At 42.4% G+C, this 20,353-nt stretch overlaps 1 protein-coding gene across 2 annotated transcripts in view; it reads left to right on the top strand.

Moving 5' to 3' along the window:
* Siae (sialic acid acetylesterase) overlaps positions 1–19,860 on the top strand; it is a 93,556-nt gene extending 73,696 nt beyond the window's left edge. For both annotated transcript variants that reach the window (XM_029481501.1, XM_021171650.2), the window contains exons 5-10: positions 2,931–3,186; positions 4,510–4,619; positions 5,224–5,357; positions 14,199–14,356; positions 16,272–16,467; positions 17,858–19,860. In XM_029481501.1, coding sequence (XP_029337361.1) covers positions 2,931–3,186; positions 4,510–4,619; positions 5,224–5,357; positions 14,199–14,356; positions 16,272–16,467; positions 17,858–18,085 — 1,082 coding nt within the window. In that variant the 3' untranslated portion in view covers positions 18,086–19,860. The remainder of the gene's footprint in view (positions 1–2,930; positions 3,187–4,509; positions 4,620–5,223; positions 5,358–14,198; positions 14,357–16,271; positions 16,468–17,857) is intronic.
* The last annotated feature ends 493 nt before the right edge of the window (positions 19,861–20,353 follow it).

Consider the following 20,353-nt stretch of genomic DNA (forward strand, 5'->3'; position numbering starts at 1 on the left):
CCTCCCCTCCCCTCCCCTCCCCTTCCCTTCCCTTTCTTCTTTTCCCTTTTCTTTCTTCTTTTTCCTTTCCTTTCTTCTTTTTCTTTTTTTCAAACAGTATGGATGCTGTTCAACATGAGGTGGGTCTGGGTCTTCTTCCATCATGGTAACCCTCTGTGTTCCCCCACTCCCCTGCCTGTGTCTGAGGACATCTCACTGTCCTCTCCGAGTGAACCAAGATCTGCTCCAGCTCCCCTCAGGGCCTTCTGTCTTCCCTCGAGTTTTATTCTCCATTTCTCTCTATGAGAGAAACACAGAATCTGTATTTCATTGTTCTTTCTCCTCTACAGCAGGCTGTGCACTAGTCCAAGGACACAGCAGCAAGTAGACAGACACGCAGTGCCTGCTGTGAAGGTTCAGCCTTGTTCTTTATTTCCACAAAATAAGACAAAGGCAAATACAACCAGCCCCTTTCTCAGCAAGCGTCATCACTGGCTTCACAGTATGTGGAATATCTTTTGTTTCATTCTTCTCCTGCCTCCACAGGGTTCACTCTTTTTGTTTTGGTCTGTTTTTCCTTCCTTCCTTCCTTCCTTCCTTCCTTCCTTCCTTCCTTCCTTCCTTCCTTCCTTCCTTCCTTCCTTCCTGTAGATTAGGCTGGCCTCAAATTTAGAGATTATTCGCCTGTCTTTACCTACAAAGTACTAGGAATAAAGGGGATTAGAGGCAAATATCACCATCACCACTACCTGGGAAAACATAGTTCACTCTGTAGGTAAAGGCTTGCCATGTAAGCACCAGGACCTGAATTCAGAACCCCAGCACGCATTTAAAAGGTAGATGTGGCAGCATATATCTGTAATTTCATCACAGGGGAGGCAGAGACAAAGTGATCTCTGGGGGTTACTGGCCAGCCAGCCTAGCTGAATAAATAGTGAGAGGCAATTTTAAAGTGAATGAATGAATGAATGAGGTAGAGGATGATAGAGGAAGACACCTGACTTTGACCTCTGGTTTCCACATATGTACACATACATACTTGCACATCTTGACAAATACGTGCACACGTGCACACAGACACATACTTTATGTACAAATAAACAATCTATCCTCTGGTTTCCTAACCACTTTTTATCCTTTCAAGTTACCTTTCTCCTCTACTTACTAGTTAGTAGGTCTATCTTTAGCTACTCACAGCCACCTAACAATAACATACACATGTTTCCTATGATTATATCCTAGACATTAGAGACACAGTTATGAATGCAATGAAGTCCCTCCAGAACTAATAGAAATACTGTTCTATTGCTGTGAGATACCATGACCAAGGCAACCTATAGAAGATGACATTTAATTGGGGGCTTGTTTACAGCTTCAGAGGGTTAGTCCATTATCATCATGGCAGGAGATGTGGCCACAGGTAGGCATGGTACTGGAGATGTAGCTGATAGCTATATCCTGATTTGTAGGTGAGGGTGGGTGGGAGGGAGAAGGAGGGGGAAGGAGAGAGGGTGGGAAGGAGGGAGGGAGGGAGCAAGGAAGGGAGGATGGGGATGAATGAGAATGGGCTTGGCAGGGACTTTGAAACCTCAAAGCCCACTCTTAGTGGCATACCTTCTACAACAAGGCCACATCTCCTAATCTTTGCCAAACAGTTCAACTAACTGATAACTAAGCATTCAAATATAGGAGCCTCTGGGGCCCAGTCTTATTCAGACCACCACAGAGGGAAACACTGAACTTCATATTACAGGAAGTGATGTAATAGGGCTGCACAGAGAGGGAGGATGTCAGTCTAAACCAGGCTTTGGCTGAACTTCATTGACTAGCTTTTCTTTGTTGTTAACTCCAGCTAAAACTTGTTCGTATCCCTTAAGATACCATACTTTGCCATTTATTTTATTTAGCTCATCAGTTGACCTATTCAGTAAGCTTTAGAATTTATGAGGAGAGACTCTTTGTGTCTCTTTCATCGCTGTATCTCAACCACTGTGTAGTTCTGGATACATAGTAGGTGCTCAGTTAATTCTAATTTGTTGGAAATTGATTTGATTTTCTCCTATTGCGCTTCTTGGGTTTAGATTCTTTTCAGGACTAAACAGAGTGCCTCCTGTATAGTAGACTTTTACTAAGTACTAATTTGAATTGATCCCATCTCTGTGTGTATTTTCACCTTCCCCTCCCCTTGTCAACTTCCTCTATTATGGAGCTCACATACACCAGCTTGTGTTGGTCCCTGGGCAATATGAACAGTTGAAATAAATTAGACTGGTGAAAGCAAAACTGGTTATGGTTGCTGTGTCTCCCTTTTTGCTGCATTCCTCAGCACTTATGTGTCCATATTTTCATTACTTCAGCTATGGAATTTATCATAACACCACCCAGAAACAAACCCCCACATCTACCTACTGGCTGCCTCCCTTAAGTGAGGGCGGCAAGGGACCTTACAGGCTTTGTACCACTTATCTACTGATGAGGACTTAGTGTTCCTGAATTCCGATGCACCTGAGGGGCTGGAGTTCCGAAAAACCTGCTGAGAGTTTTGGATCCCTGATTATGTAAGCAAATTATTTATGTTCAGACAACGACACAGTTGTTTCCATTTGCCTCCATGCCAGACTGAGAGCTCTTGTTTCCTCATTATGGCAAAAAAGCAGTTTGAGCAACTGAAAAAAACAAAAACAAAAACAAACAAACAAGCAAACTGAAGAGCAATCACAGGAAACTGTCACAAACACTGTAATTTTCCCCTGTGGAAAAGCTGTTTCTCCTTCGGGGAGCTTTGGAAGTCACGCTTTATTCTGGGCTGTATCTTGTATCTTAGCCCTCATCTTACCCTGCATCTGAAGGTCTTAGAAAGGAGCCCACTGCTGGCTCCACTCACGCCACAGCCCCAGTTGGCATCCCTCTTCTTTTCTCTTGACTTTCCCTATAACTGTTTCTCTGCACAGGAAACCTGGGCCATGGAAATTTCACTTACATGTCTGCGGTGTGCTGGCTCTTTGGGCGTTACCTGTATGACACTCTGCAATATCCCATTGGGTTGATCTCCTCCAGTTGGGGTGGGACGTACATTGAAGTCTGGTCATCTAGAAGGACACTGAAAGCCTGTGGAATCCCTAATACAAGGGATGAAAGAGTTGGTCAGCCCGAGATAAAGCCCATGAGGAATGAATGTAACAGTGAGGAGTCCTCATGTCCTTTTAGGTAAGTGTGTGCTGAATGCCCACATTTGTCCTGAGTAAATGGAGTCCATTCACGCACAGGGCAAGTGTTGTCGTGAGCAACTACAGTCATCTGGGAACAAGTCAAGAGGGTTTTATATTCGTTTAACTCAGTAACAGCAGTAGCTCAGTACGTGCTGACACCTTTCTATGGAGGGTACCATTCTAGGGTCTTTATTTGCACTAATTCATCTAGTTTTTGAAACACATCCCTAAAGTGTAGATGCTGCTACTATTCCATAGTTAGAGACACCAAGTCCCAGAGAGGATCCAGGACCTGGCTTGTGAACAGGACTAGTCAAGTAGGCCAGGCTGGCTCCAACGCCTGGGTTCTTCCTAGCCACTGTGCTTTCTTTCCTCAAAAGTAAACTGCCAGACAGGAAGAATGACTGTATAAATACATATTTAAAAATATGTTAGTTTGCCTGCTTGGGAAAAGCTGGGTGGGAAGAATATTTCAGAAGAGAAAGAACTAGTTAGAAAAACAAACAGACAAACAAACACCAATACTGTATGCAAATGGAGATGAATAGGTATGCTCTGTGCTCATGAGCACTGTCTGTTTCACTTTGGGAAGGCTTCTGGAAGGAGCAGGAGAAGGAGAAAGCGGGGTTCTTAGCACAGTTTGGGTGAAGGTTTGCCTGGGTGTGGGTGGGATGGAGATATTAAGTTTGGAGAAAATGATTGACTTTTAGCAGAGTAGGAGGGAAAGTCATATCCAGTATGTGATGGGGATTTTCAACCAGGTCCTTCGGATCTCCACGGAGGGGAGTGAAACCAATGGAGGGGGAAAGTGGGAATTCTCATCTATAGCTACTGCAAAGATAAATGCATATATGTATTCCACAGAGAAGTCTGGGACCATATCCAAAGCTAAAACAGAATTGGTTTTGACTCAGTAATGCCATTGCTGGGAATTTATCTTGCAAAAAGAAATTAAGCATGTATATAATGGTTTAGCTACATGGAAACTCATCATGCCATTACTCCCCAAAGCAGCACATTTAAGCTAGTCTGTCTGCTGAGTAGTGGTTAGCTGAATTTATTGCTTGTAAATCAGCCCTCCCTCTGACTTTAATGGCCTTATCTGGAAACTGGCGTGGCCCACTGTGGACTCACACAGAACTGATTGCTGCACTTTCCCTGAGAAGAACCTGGTGAAATTACAAGACTCTTCCCACTGTTTCAAGTGTAATGCAACAGACTGGATTGCCTCTGGGCTACTTCAATGTGAGGTTTGTCCAAGTGAACGTGGGTAGGCTGACTGTCTTACGATTGCTGACTTTGTTCATCTTGCTGATTTCAGGGTTGTCCCATCTGTTGGTGTGACTGGACCGGCAAGACACTCCGTCCTTTGGAACGCCATGATCCATCCAATGCAAAACATGACTTTGAAAGGGGTGGTGTGGTACCAGGGTGAGCTTGCTCTTTCTCCATTGGTGTCAGTTATCTTTTGCTGTATAGCAAAGTGCCCCAAGGAGTTAATGGTTTCAAAACCCAGTGAGTTTATCATTTTATTTAGCTCCCTTTTCTTTGGGTTAGCAGGGTGGTACTCGCATCTGCTGCTTCAGTTGGGGTCTCCAATTTGTCCTTGGCTACCTGCTAAGTTATCTGGTGTCTGGAGGACATAGGATGGCTGACCCTCATATTCATCGACTGGGGACAGTGTGCTGGACATTGTGATTCTCAGGTGGCCTGGTCTTTAGCGACTGGGGACAGTGTGCTGGACATTGTGATTCTCAGGTGGCCTGGTCTTTAGCAGGTTGGCTCACACTTGGAGTTCATTTCTATGGTGGTAGAAGAGTTCCAGGAACATCTAGAGAGAGCCAAGCCCAAAGACCAGGCTCTTTAGAAGCTTCCACTTTAGTACCATGCTTGCTGAAGCCTCTGACGCCTGAGGGCATGGGAGGCCACTACCTCAGGGGATGGATGTGGTAGAAGAAAAATGGAGGGTATTTTAAAACAACACACTAAACTCCTCTCCCAATTTTGGTGTTATTTTGATTTTTGTTTTTTTAAGGAGAGTCCAATGCGGATTATAACAGGGACCTGTACACCTGCATGTTTCCTGAACTCATTGAAGACTGGCGCCAGACCTTCCACTATGGCTCCCAGGGTCAGACAGATCGTTTCTTTCCATTTGGGTTTGTCCAGGTATGTATTCAGAGGAAGGGAGTTTATGGGCTTGTGTGGAGAGTGTGGACTGTGTGCATGTCTGTACAGGGACTTGCAGCCCAACATTTTCCAAACAGCATGTGCTGGCTCTGGGCTGTATATTAATTTCTATGAACTTACTGATGAGATGATTATATCTTCAAAATGTTAATAAACAACGAATCTTCCTTATAAAAGCACCCCAGTTTCACTTGAAAGATTTTAAAAGGCAAAACAAACACCCAAACAAAAACCAAATAAAAAAAAAAACAGTCCCAACTACTACCACCACAAAGTTAAGACCATTGAGAACTCAAGAAAAAAAGACTTTTGTTTGTGCGTAGTTGTTTTTTTCTCTTCATATATTATTGTAAGCCTTTTTCATGCCAATAAATATTATTCTTCAACGTGATTTGTCATGATTACAAAGTATTCTGAAATGTGGATGCATTGTAACATACTTAAATGAGTTCTTAATGGATGGGTACTAAGTGGTTTCGTTATTTTGCTTTTACAAATCATGGCATGTTATTTTCCTGACAGATTTTTTGTAGTCTAATTATTGCCATAAGATAAATTCCCAGAAATGGAATTGCTGGGTCAAAAGATAAAACCTTCTCAAAGGCTTTTTCAAATCCCCATTTTTTTGTTAAAATTATGAATTTGCATAAGTGTGCCTTTAGCAACTGTATGTGAGAATGGGGACAGTCCCATGTTGAGCAGGGTTGTGCATTTCCTTGGTTGACTCAGGCTGGCTCAGGCTGGCTCTGCTGCATTGTTAGACCTACTAACTAACTGATTGACCAAACTACTAGGTTATCCCCATATCCTCCAGAATTGACCATATTTTTTGTCTTCCAGGGATCATATATGCCCTTTGTTTGAAATAATTTTTCTTTCTTACACTTTCCTAGGTCTTTGCTTGGATCTTAGGGAACTACTTGCGATTATTCAGTATGGGTTAGGTGCCCTTTCCTCAGATAATCTTGTAATCTCTTATGCTCTCGTTTTGTTTACATATGAGTTGTATAGGTGGCTATGTTTTTTGGGGTCAGGTTTGTATTCCTAGTATGTAGTTGGTTAGTACCAATGATGGCTTACAACACAATTTGAAAGAACACTGTCAGGAGAGGAAGCCCTGCTTCTGGTTAGAGGAAGCTAGTCAGAAGGATTGTCTCTTCATCCTTAGACAAAAGGAATGAATACATGGGCCAAGTTCAAAATTTAATTAATGAAATATCTAATGCTTAGACTTTCTAGCTGAGTGGTAGTTCTGGCTTTTATGGAATAGGAAATTACACAATTAAGGTGTTAGGAAAAAACTGCCCAACCTTCGGTAGAATGTCCACTGTCATGGTTTAGATATTACCCTGTGACCATTGTAGATACTTTCTACTCACTACCCTCTGTTTCTTGTACCTCATATATATATATATTTTAACCATACTTCTCCTTAAGAAGGCTTCTGTGTATATGTGTTTGTGTGATGTATGCTTATGTGTAATTTTGTGTGTGTGGTATGTGCTTGTATGGGGTGTGTGTGTGTGTGTATGTGTATTTATGTGGCCTGTGTTTGTATGCTGTGTGTTTGCGTGGTGTGCATTTGTGTATATACCACAGTGTGCATATAGAAGTCAGAGGACAGGTACCAGTCCTCATCTTCCTCCTTGTTTAAGACAGGGTCTCATTGCTTACCACTGCAAACACCAGGCAAGCTAGTCTACATGATTCTGGGGGACTTTCTTATGTGGGCTTCCCATTTTGTTGCAGAAATGCTGGGATTACTGATATGTGCTACCCATCCTGGCTTTATGTAGGTTGGGTGGATCTGAACTTGCCTTAATGCTTTTGTGGGAAATGTATACTGACCCATCTCCCTGGCCACTGTGCCCTGTTTCCCAGAAAGGGTTTTTGTTGACTTTCTTCCACCTAGCATGGCTTAATGACTTACTTTCTTTTTTTACATGTACTGGTTGTTTGAAGGTGACTGTGTAGTTCAAATGAAAAATATGCACTTGGATGCTTATAAACATGGCATCTGGTCTTTTAAATTTGACAGTTTGCAGAAGCCTCTTACCCTTTAGCCTTAACTTTATCACCAACAAAAATATGCTAGTTACTTTTTATATTACCATATGTATTTATATAAGTATGTGGATTCAAAGGGAAATACCCACTATGACAACTCAAGAGAGTGTGGTTCAAGGTCTGGGACTGGAGTTACACATCTGGGATTCCTACTCTTTGAGCTGTGTAATTGTGAACAAACATCTTTCTTATTTTAAGTATTGCATGACTTAATCTATGTGAAAACATGCTGGGTGCTAGCATTTATTATTGTTGTAAGAAGTCAGGACATTTGCAGGGAGAGCTGTCTTGTTAGGAAAGATGACAGATGGTGTTTGAAGTAATGCAGCGGTGAGATCACAGTTAGAAATTCAGGACTGGAGCCCATGGAAGAGACCATGGCTGGTAGGGCACTCAAGAGTCACTGATAGACAGGTGGCTGGAAGCATGACGGAAGGAAGGTTTGGAGGCCGGGTTTAAAGGGGATCTTGGAGGAACAGACTAAAACTTCGCTAGTATTTGCAACATCTTTTGAATGTGACCAGTTTTGTGGGTTTTTTGTTTGGCAGTTACATATCTTCATTAGTATTCGTATTTGTAAGAAGCACCATGGGAGGTTGAACCAAGCTTCTTCGCTGTACTTCAGATTGGGAAAAAAACACAGGCATTTCATTTGGGTGTGGAGTATGCTGGTGCCCCCACGTGGCCAGGGTGAAGCAGTGCCTTCTGGACAATTAAGGGAATTCTCAGTCAATTGCCATTTTGAGGAAAGGACTTTGACTTTGAGGGTCGATTGTAGTGGGTCTTTGTGTTGAACTTTAGGCTGTTTCTAGTGACTTTGTTGGTTTGTTTCTATTAAGTCACTTGCTGGTGACTCTGGTTCCACTTGCAGTCCTTGCATTGAAAGAAGATGGATTACTCATTAGATCTCTCTCTCTCTCTCTCTCTCTCTCTCTCTCTCTCTCTCTCTCTCTCTCTCTCTCTCTCTCTTTCTCTGTGTATGTTGGTGCAGGTGCATTCACTTATATGTAGAAGACCATAGGACAACTTTGGGTATGGTTGGTCATTTGCTATCCATCATTTATTTAGATCAAGTCACTCATTAGCCTGGAATGTGGTTTCTGCTTCCACAGTGCTGGGATGTGATTTCTGGTGCTCAGACTTTCCATGCAAACCCTGTATTGGCTGAGCTGTCTCCTCAGCCTTATTCTCTTAGTTTTTATGAGATTCTGGTGTGAAGCACAGTTTGTCATTTCCTATGTTAAGACAGATTTGCATGGCAGAACCTTAACAAGAGAACTGGAATGTTCCTTTAATTCTGTGCCATAGTCAAGGCTGTGGCTTGTCACTGTTTCAACTTTCTGTTTTCCTAATGTCACACTCGTCACTCACGAAGCAGAAACCATCCTTAAAGTTTCTTCTGGCCATGTGATGATATGAGTTTTTTTTTTTTTTTTCTGGGCAGCGGGATGAGTAAGACTGGAAAGAACAGTCTGTGTAGCTTCCCTGATGGGGTCAGACGTTTTGAAATAGTGTCAAATGACAATTTGGATGCTGGCCAGACTGTGGTCTGACTTACTGTTAGATCGTGTTTGTAAGAGAGACAGAGAGTAGGTGGATGTCTTTCATTGGCTGGAACTAGGACTGGGAAGAAGATGCTGTCTAAATCAAAGAACAGTGTGCTCGTAGGAACCAAAAAACTAAAAAAGTAAGAAATAGCAGGAAATACTGTGTCACAGTAGTGGTAAGGTTTTTTTTTCTTCTTTTTTATTTGATCTATTATTATGGTATACTAGTTATATATAATGATAGGTTTCATCAGGATATTTTCTTTATGTACATAAGCAATTTGGTCACATTCACCCCATTACTCTCTCTTGTCCCCTCCCCCTCCTGCTAATCCTGCTTCTCTTTCCAGGTAGCTCCTCTTCTATTTTCATGTCATGTGTATGTATGTGTGTGAGTGTATATTTGTGTGTCTGTCCATGTCCCAATGCGGTATCATGGGTGCAGGTTTGCTTATCGGAGCTTGGGTACCTTACCAGTAGCTACATCACTGGAGGAAATGTCTCTCCTTATCAACTGTTAACTACATATAAATCCTCAGTGGAGGAGTAGGGGTGGGGGTAGGAGCTCCATGAGCCCCTCCCAATTTCATGATATTGTTGACAAGCCCAGTCTTTTACAGCTCTTATGCAGGTAATCACAGACATAATGAGTTGTGAGTTCCAGTATAACTCACATATAATATAAGGGTATATGTATCCTTAGATACACACATAGAGTGTATCATCTTGTAATTCTTCCTAACATGCTTCAGTATCCACATAGCTTGCTCTCTCTTGTTTATTTTGATCATTGGGTATGTCTCTCCTCTGGAATGTGATCTTGTAAAATTTTTGCTATTTTTTTTGTTTTGTTTTGTCTGTGTTAGAATCAGGAGTTAGTGGTCCATTCCTCTAAAGATATACCCTTCTTTTGACTTTTACATTCTTCTCTGCTTCTTCCTCAATGCTCCCTGACCTTTGGAGGGATTCATACAGGCATTGAATTTATGCTTGGCATTCAATAGCCATTTGTTCTCAGTACTTTGACTAGGTCAAGAACCTTCCAGAAGCCTCTGTTCTTTGCAGGTTGAGGGGTATATCAACTTTTAGCATGAAGTAGTTAGTCTTACTGCTCACTGTCTAGAGTCTAGCACTTACTTACCCTCACTGCTCCTTCACTAGCCAAGACTCCCCATTGACTTAGTGTCTCTTATCAGAGCCTTCCAAAACCTCCTTGCTTCTACCTTGACTCTTTAGGACATTCTCAGTGTATCAGTCAAGGTTACAGGGTTGCGCCCCCCACCCCCCAATTGAGTGGCAGCTGATGTTAACAAGGCCAGGTATGCTTTGCTCCCATCACCCCCTGACCTTACTTGTCAATGCTCCCTACCTATTCCATTTGACTCATACTGGCCGCCTAATTTTTTTTTTCCTTGCATACACTAGGCATACTCTGACTTTAAGTTCTTTAATTCTTTTTCTCCTGCCTGCAAAGTGTTTATTTTCTATTGCTACATAGTACTATATTTAGCAGCTTAAAACCATCCAACATATATTTATTTATTATCTCGCAATTCCCATGAGTGTGATGTGAGCTGGGATACAGATGGCTTAGCTACAGCCTCTGCTTGTGGTTACAGAAATGGTGTCTGGCAGAGCTTGAGTCTCCTCTGAGACTTGGGGTTCTTGTTTAACTCCCATGATTGTTGGCAAAGTTAATTTTCTTGAAGCTGCTATAGGACTTATGGCAGTCAGATTTCTGAAGGGCAGCAGGGCCACTCCATGGCACCAGACCTTGTCTGAAAGGCATCCCTGACTTGGTCAGGCTCACCAAGCCTCTCTCCCTTTTGGTGATCTTGAAGCCAACTGGTTAGCAACATTACATCTGCAAAGGCATTCTTTGCCATGTTACAGGATGTAATCATAGGAGTAACATCCCATTACCATAGTCTGTTAGTGAGAAGCAGCTTCAGGTCCCCATCACAAAGGATGTTAATATCATATAAGGATATAAGGGTCATATAAAGGTCAGAGTGTATCATCTTAAAATTCTTCCTAACAGACTTCAATAGCCACATAGCTTACTCTCTCTCTTTGTTGTTGTCTTTGTTCATCCCCAGAACTCTCTCTTTTCTATAATGTATATGTAATATGCATATTACATATAATATATATTTTTCAGTATATCTATTATTTTCTTGATGGTAAAGTGAGTTATCACATTTGTCTTATTTTATTCATTAGTCATGTCTCTCCTCTGGAATGTGATCTTGTAAAAAATTTGCAATTTTTTTTTCCCTATACTATCTTCTTGGTGAGGTTGGTGCCTGAATCAAGTAAACATTTGTTAAGAGGATGAATGAATGGACTGACTGATACTACCCTAGCTGTTGATCCTTCATAGGCTCTTTCTGGAATATTTTCTGTACATTCTGGTTGTCTTCGGTGAGTTGCCCTAGATCCCCAAAAGTTAATCCAAATGTTATTGATTCTAAGCTATGCATGTAATGCTTTCTCTTGAGTCCTGTGTTTGTCTGGCCCTGTTGGTTTGTTTCATTTCTGAGCATCCTGTTCCCATTATTACTCCACTAGGGTGCTTGCATCTGTCTATGTCTGTGTCTATAAATATTAAGCCTTTTGCTACCGTAATGAGTTCCTGAGACAAGTCAACTTAACAGGAGAATGGCTTGTTTTGGTCAGATTGCAGTCTGTATCTAGGTGGTCCTGTTGTCATCATTATGGGGTGTGTGTCAGGGAAGCCTGTTCACTTTATGGTACCTGGAGGTTAGGGGGAAGAGACTGGCAGTTTAATATTCACTTTGAAATCAACCTCCCAGTGATTTAACTTCCTCCTAGTAGACCCCATCTCTCAAAGATACTTTTACCTCCTTTTCAGCACCATGGACTGGGGACCAGTTCTTCAATATGTGCACTTTTGTGGGTACTCAAATTCTAATTCTAACAAACATCACAATGCTTCTCTGTCCAGTCACCATGCTGTCTTTACAATTTACCTTTACTATGCCAGCAGTTTCAGTGACACTCATTGAACTTAGATTCCTTTAAGGCTGACCATTTTAAAGTTCTCTGCTGAGCCACAGGGCTCGGTAGCCACCACATACTCAGTGGCTCCCATCATTCACAGAATCAAACAGCAACAGGGTTCACACACTTGGCCAGCTGTCCTTCCAACTTTGCATTTCCCTCATAACCTCCCCTCTCCCAGGTAGACTGCACCCTCTCTCAAAACAATAGTTCTTCTTCAAGAACTGCTTCTCAAAGAAACAGTTCTTCATCCAAGCAGGGCTCCTTGGATAGTTTCTCATATGTTTTTTTTGCCTGTGTTTTTTTTTTTTAAACTTCTAAATATATTATGAGGCATGCCTTTGTACAACAGTAATCACTGTCTATTTGAAATATAAACTCAAATTGCTGTACCACCAATTTAGCTTTCAATCCATACCATTTTATGTGGTTACAAATTTATTTTGTTATGCTCAGATCTGTCCCTTCAGCAGAGCTTTACAGCTTTGTAAGCACTGGTACCAGCTACATTGACACTTCCAAATTCCATGGTTCAGAATAACCTTTATGTTACAGTTCACATACCAGAGGACCTGGGGTTTGGGTGATCTTGTTTGTGCCTGCCAGGGCTCCTTAAAATACCTCTGGGGCTTAGTCGGAGCTCAGCTCCAGATGAAGCAGAACTGGGCTTGTTAGATGGACAGTTCTGTTCTACAGCTGTCCTAATTAGGGCTGCTATTGCTGTGATGAAACACCATGACAATAAATAAATAAATAAAAGCAAGTTGGAGAAGTAAAGGTTTATCTGGTGTACACTTGCAGATCATTGTCCATCATTGGAGCAAGTCAGGACAGGCACTGATATGGAGTCCATGGAGGGATGCTGCTTACTGGCTTCTTCAGCCTTTCTTATAGAAGCCAGGAGCACCAGCAAAGGAAAGGCATCACTGACTCTGAGGTGGGCCCTCCATTGGTCACTAGTTGAGAAAATGCCTTACAGCTGGATCTCATGGAGGCATTTCTTCAACTGACGCTCCTTCCTCTCTGATGATGATAGCTTGTCTCAAGTTGACACTCAAAACCAGCTGGTTTAACAGTTCTCATCCTTGTCTAGAGAGCAGTATGCTAGCCCAGTCACCTTCCTCTGTTGATGCTGACAGAAATATAAGACACAAGTAGAACCAGCACAGGCTAGGCACAGACATATTAAGCTCAGCTTCCAAAAAGGCCAGAGCAAGCCCCATGGTTGAACTCGGAATCAGTGGGTCAATAATAGCAAAGAACTGCAGTCACATTCGACAGGTGTGGCTATAAGGAGGGAAGAAATGAGTCTTTTTGTGACTTTCCATATACAAAGTGGACTTTTTTGCTTCCCTGTAGTGCCTAGCCCCCTGATGCACACCCATCTATCAGTTCCTTATTGCTTTGTAACAAATTACCCTAGATCAGTAGCTTAAAATATTATCTATTTATAGTCCACGGACTAGCTCATCTCTGTCCTGTGTGTTGTAAGACTTGCTTGTGTGACCATAGTTTTGTTTTGTTCTTTTTGAGACTGGGTTTCTGTGTGTAGCCTTGGCCATCTTAGAACTCACTCTGTAGAGCAGGCTGGCCTCATTCTCAGAGGTCTGACTGCCTCTGCCTCCTAAGACCTATGATTAAAGGTGTGTGCCACCATTGCCTGGCTGTGTGGCCATAATTTAATTATAGGATCCAGAATTAACATGACTGGCCCCTTAGCTGGTATTTCTAGCTGTCTCCATAAGCTTTCCAAGGTTTCCTCTCTTTACAATTTCTCCAACAGAGTAGCTGGACATTTTTGTCCTCTCATGGCCAATACATGGTTTCAAGAGCATGAAGCCACAAGCAGTGGTCTCTGGGAAAAGACCCAGAAGCTGCATAAAAATCCGGCCACATTCAGTTGATCAGCAAACCACAGGGCCAGCCTGGATTGAGTACATTGTAAAAGACCATGTGGTTGTTGGAGACGACCCTGAACAATGTGAAATGCTCAGGAAATACTTGAATAAGTGTTTGGACAAAACAGTGGAGCAGAAGCAAAGTGTCAATGAGAGGCATCCAGGGGTCCAAAGCAATAAAAAATGATAGCATCTTCCTTCCTTCCTTCCTTCCTTCCTTCCTTCCTTCCTTCCTTCCTTCCTTCCTTCTTCCTCCTCCTCTTCCTCTTCTTTTTTTTTTTTAGCTGTCTTCATACATGTTAAAGAACTCATCAGATTATGGATTTCCGGAGATCCGTTGGCATCAAACCGCAGACTTTGGCTATGTCCCCAACCCGAAGATGCCTAATACTTTTATGGCTGTCGCTATTGATCTCTGTGATAGAGACTCACCTTTTGGAAGGTATGGTTGCCTCTTCAGCTTTAGGTTGTCTGTGAATGTTCTTGCCTGGAGTCTTTCCCTATGATGTTCACTTGTAATGGGATGCATTAGACTATGGGTTGGAGCTTAGATGTCATCTATGCTGGAATGGGCTGCAATAACCCAAATCAAAGCATAAATCCTCCACCCCCCATCCCTCCTCTCAGAAACCCTGACCAGTTAACCAAACAAATCCCCCTCTGCACTTACCTTAGTGTTTGCTTAGTCATGCTTACACTCCATTAAAGTAGGTCAATAGACACTTTGCTCACAGATTCAGAGCAAGCGTCTCCAAAGAGTTGGGATGTAGCTCTTTAGCTCTGAGTTCAAGCCCTAGTACCATCACTAAAAAATAGTCTCCAAGTTTATCTTTTTTCCATCATAACTTCTAAGTCTTATATTGGCAAATAAGTGCTGTCATCCAGAAGTTACATATATTAGTGAAGGTTTCTGTGCAAAACACCATGACCAAAGGCTACTTGGATAAGAAAGGTTTTATTTCAGTGTACAGTTCTTATATTTTTGGTTGTGAGCCTAGCCTTTATGGCTGAGCTATCTCTCTAGCCCCTACATACAGTTCTACATCACAATTACATCATCAAATGGAGTTAGGGCAGAAATTTGGGCAGGACAGGAACCTAGTGGCAGAAGCTAATGCAGAGGCTATGTAGAAACTTGCTGCTTACTGGCTTGCTCCCCATGGCTTGCTTAGCTTGCTTTCTTATAGAACCCAGGACCACCAGCCCATCGGTGGCTCTGCCCACATGAATCATCAAACAAGAAAATTCATTACTGGCTTTTCTACAGGCCAATCTGGTAGGAGCATTTTCTCAACTGAGGTTCTCTTTTCTAAAATGACTTAAGCTGTGTCAAGACAACATAAAACTAGTCAGCACACCACACAAGTCACTCGCTTACACTGCATCATTAAACTAAATCATGAATATAAGTACCCTCAGTGAGAGTAGGCCATGGGATTCTCACACAGACTCAGGAAGGGTAGCATTTTTGTTACCAATGAATACTGCTGTAGCATACAAGACTTCACATGTGAAATGGAGCCTCATACAATTCCTTTAGATTATATAGAAGAAACTTGGTAATATTTATTGAACAAATAAAAGGCAGACAGACCCAAATGAAGAACATCCCAGCAGAGAAGACTGGCACTCAGTATGCCTAACAGTCCAGTGCACTCCCTTCTACTCTGTCCTTCTTGCTCCTTTTCCATCTAGCCCTGTGTTGCTGTAAGGTTCTAAACCCATTGAAGGCCAGTGCTTCATGTCTGGTTAGCACTTGTTCTTAAGGTCACTAGCCACTGATCATTGATTTCAGCCAACTTTTATCCTTTGTTTCCTCTTCTGTTTCTCGGTTTTCCTCTTTTCTTCTTTGCCTCCCCACTCCCCTCTTTTTCCTTTAGCATTTTGAGACAGGATCCCACTGTGTTGACCAGACTGGCCTTATACTTGTGTTCTTTTTGCCTCTGCCTCATAATTGCTGTGATTACAGGCATGTGCCACCATACCCAGAAATTCTTTCCTCCCCTTTCTCCTTCTCCTTTAACTAACTAACTAACTAACTAACTAACTAGAAGATTTTAGGGGCTGGAGAGATGCCTCAGTGGTTAGGAACATTTGTCATTCTTCCAGAGGCCCTCATTTCGTCCTCAGAATGCAGGTGGCTCCTGTCTGTAACTCTACTTGCAGGAGCTCTGATACCCTCTCTTGGCCTCCACATATGCATATGCTGCAGATATACATGTGGGCAAAACTTTCATACACATAAAAATAAGTACATCTTTAAAGAATTATTTATTTTATTCTTGAGTGCTCTGAATTCTCTCCTTTATGTGGTTGTTAGCTCAAAGCCACCATCCAGTTGTTTTTTTATCCTGTAGCATCCACCCTCGAGACAAACAGACTGTGGCCTATCGTCTGCACTTGGGTGCTCGAGCTGTGGCATATGGTGAGAAAAATTTGACCTTTCAAGGACCACTACCTAAGAAGATAGAACTCTTGGCTCCCAATGGCCTGCTCAACCTCACATATGACCAGGAAATCCAGGTGCAAATGCAAGATAACAAAACATTTGAGGTGAGAATAGCAGGAGGAAAGCCTTTGTGGTACTGAGGCTCTTTCCATCACTGTGGTGTGATGATACTGGTTGGCTGGGGGTGGTGGTAAGCTCATCTCAGAGGGCCAAATGCACAACTACTGATCATTTGTTTGCACACCAGTTTGATAGTGCAACCAAGGAAGGGAAAATTATTATTTCATTTATTATTAGCCCTTAATAAACCATACTACTTTTCTATATCCTTTCTCAGGGCAGCCACCTTGGCTTAGAGAACGGCCTCATTTGTACTTTTATCTGTAAAAATATCATTGCTCTAAAGTAACCCCCTAAACCTTGGTTGTCTCTTTCTTTGCACTGTGCTAAAACTGGAAAGTTTTAAAAGTTTAGCATCTCCTTTGGAAAGCTTAAGTCTGGTGATTCCCAGCTTAGCATGAGTTAATGTAGCAAGTCTGCTTTCTGCCACTATCCAGCAGGGTTCACTAGTGTGGAGCTGGGGCCACTTATTACAGAGATGAATTAGAATCTTTTATAGTTGAAGGTAGAGACATTCCTAGATGGGAGTGTCTTTGGGAAATCGAAGGTCACCAGACTAGGAGACAATGTATAGAAAGAGGACACTGGAGCAGATGTGACAATAGTGACAGGCAATCTTCATGCAGTTTAGGGCTGAGGTGTCCATATACCCCAGATGCCTGGTCAGTGTCTGTCCTCTGGCTCTTTCCACAGAGGTTTAAGGTGAACTTAGAGACTGTCAAGAAGGGTCTATGTACTGTACTCTCCCCTTTGTTAGCTGGTGGTCTGTCTTTTACCTGGCCCTTAACAACAGTTGAGGTATGGACAGAATTTAATGTTTGGGTCCTGGATTGCTTGCTTTCTAACCCTAACTAAGGGTTCAGTGGCTGTGGCTGCTTTGTGTCCTCTGAGTACCTAGCTCCTCTGGGAGTGCTAGAGGGCCACAGCTGGGTTCCTACCTCATGTGTTCCTGCTGGCTTTGCTGTCTGGAGGGAGGGACCACTAGAGATAGGACTCAGGAGTCCTATCTCTGAATACCTGACTATTCTTCCTTGTCTCCCTCAATAAGTTAGTATTTTATTTAATTGATTTTAATTATTTAACCACTTGAACATTACAATTCCTTTTTTTGTGCTGGGATCAAACCTAGGACCTTATACACACTAGGCATGTGTTCTTCCAAGCTATTATCTTTAGCCTACATGAACATCTATTATTAACTTTTTGTTCTGCAAACAGACACAATCTGGTACAGGTTCTTATTACTGTAGGAAACTGGTCTTTGGCTCAGAATGGCCTTATTTTCTCCCCTTGCTAGTATATCTGAAAGAGGAGTTCCCAGTTTTTTGGTACGATCTTCTAACTTGCCTGGCCTTTCTGTTTTTCTCTTATTAGATCTCCTGTTGTAGTGACCATCAGTGCAAATGGCTTCCAGCTCCTGTTAACACTTTCTCCACCCAGACCCTGATTTTGGATCTCAATGCTTGTCTTGGCACAGTGGTTGCTGTTCGCTATGCCTGGACCACATGGCCTTGTGAATATAAGCAATGTGCTGTTTACCACACCAGCAGTATCTTGCCAGCTCCTCCCTTCATTGCTCAAATTTCACACAGGGGTATCTAAGGACATTTGGAGTAGTGCTCGATCTTCTATACAAGGGCAAATCCTTTAGTTTGGGTATGCAGGACTTTAAAAGATGACTGCTGTTTTTAGGGCAATGGGATAAACGCCTCATTGAATAGCTCCCAGCTAGCATATGGCTGCTCCTGTATTCTGACATAAGCACAGGCTAGCAGATACTTGAAATGCTCATCTCTGTCCTCTAGTTAACCTAAGCCTCTGTGCTGGTCTAATTCTCAACTATATCATTGGGCCTTATTAGCATTCACTTCCTTGGTATTAGTGGGAGCGATATGCCCTATTCTTGCCCTTCTTCCGGAACTGTGGACTCTCAGACCGGCATGGAATTTTAAAGGCTGTGGAGGCTGGTGCTTTGTGTATTCTTTACAACCCCCTGAAAATGGCTATGCAAGTTTCCATGTGTTTCCTTCTGTAAAATAATTCTCTCATCAAACCTTACTACCCCATGACAAGTCTTTCAGGTCACCTTTGACAGACCATGTGTTTGTATCACTAGGCTCTCCAAAACTGTTTTCAGCCTAACTCATACTCTAAAGGGAATATTTGCATATTGGCAAGTGCTAAGGAGTGGCCTTAAGGAATAAAGAGGGCCCACTGCAGGTTCTCAGGCAGAGGGTGGGGAAATCACAGGCACAGGGACACATGGAAGTAGTTGCGCTTGGGGCAAATAGCTCCTTAAATGTAAGTCTTAGGTCCCTGAGGTAAAAGTTCAACTAAGCCTAAGCCTGATTCCCACCAAAGGAAGAAGTTAGTCTGTAAGTTACAGAATAGGCTTATAGACCTACAGTGCAGGCGAGCCAAAGGTGATTTTGTAGTTTACCATTTGGTTAAAGACAGCTGCTAGCTGTGAAAAGTGCACCTCTTAGAAACTGGAAATAAGTCCAGCATGGTAGCATACACTAATCCCAGCGCTCAGGAGGCAGAGGTGAGCTGTTCTACAGAATTGAGTTCTAGGATAGCCAGTTACCTAGAGAAACACAGTTTTGATCCTTCCCGCCCCACAAAGAAGAAAGAAAAGTATAATAATTAGCTACGCATCCATATACCCAGGCAAATTGTCAGGGACAGACTTACACTGTGCCCTTGAAGCCTGGGAGAGGAGTATAACTGTCACCTGTGCACTGTTCTTTTGTTCTTTAATGTGAGAAAGTGGGAACTGAAGCAATGAGGACTTCCCACCATTCTCTGGGGGCTCTGGAGCCATTAGAAACAGCAAGAGAGATGTGTCAGGAGTTTACTTGGTTAAACACAAAACACCAAAACCTATACGTTCTGCAGAGGCCTTTGACCTCTGAGGAGTTCTAGCCTGCATTTATCTTCTAATGCTCTCTCTGCATCTGGCCCTGTGAGAACACAAACCTAGGAACCATCAGTTCCTGAGAAAAAGTCAAATCTACCTGCCTGTTCTGCCAGCCCTAGTGTCAGTCACGATGACCAAGAGCAGTGAAGAGCCCCAAGCCCAAGGTCCTTACTAATTCACAAGTGATAAATCTTCTGGATTGTACATCAGTGCACCACATCCAATAACTGGTACATGCAGCACATACTCTGCCACATTAGTACATGTGTTAATGAAGTCATGGATGAGCCAAATTTTTAGTAGTTGAATAGTTTAAAACATTGTGTGGGGATTGTGCATTTCTCTAAATGGAGAGAATTTTAACTGAAGGAGAAACAGTGCCCTACTGAACACTGGCCTGGCTTGTTCTGTTTCCTATAGCATATGTAAATAATATACATCCTATAGTTGAAAGCAACCTTTCCAGTTTGATGTATTTTAGTAGGATGTGAACTTTCTCAAATTATTTTACTTTAAAAAGATGTAGGTGTTGACTGACTCTTTAGTTTTGTTTGTTTGTTTTAATTTTTTTTCTGCGACTATATAGCTCTGATTGTCTTGGAACTCACTATGTGGACCAGGATGGTCTTGAATTCAGCTCCCTCTACCTCCAAAGTACTCAGATTAAAGGCATGGGTTAACTGCACTCAGCAACCTCATAAATGTATGCAGTCAGTAGATTAAGATTTGTAGTTCAAAAGTTGTGAACTTGTGACAGTCCACTGGATTGTACATCAGTGCACCACATTACTCGGCTGTTTACAGCTGCACATCTACCAGACTGGAAGAGGAGAGCACACAGGAGAATGGTGTTCCAAACCGGTTGTGGTTTTGTATCAGTTTACTAGAGCATGTTCCTTTTATTATATAAAAAGCAGGGGCTGGTGATCTGATATTCCTAACTAGGATCA

This window comes from Mus caroli, chromosome 9 (assembly GCF_900094665.2).
Source record: "Mus caroli chromosome 9, CAROLI_EIJ_v1.1, whole genome shotgun sequence".
Taxonomy (NCBI): Eukaryota; Metazoa; Chordata; class Mammalia; order Rodentia; family Muridae; genus Mus; species Mus caroli.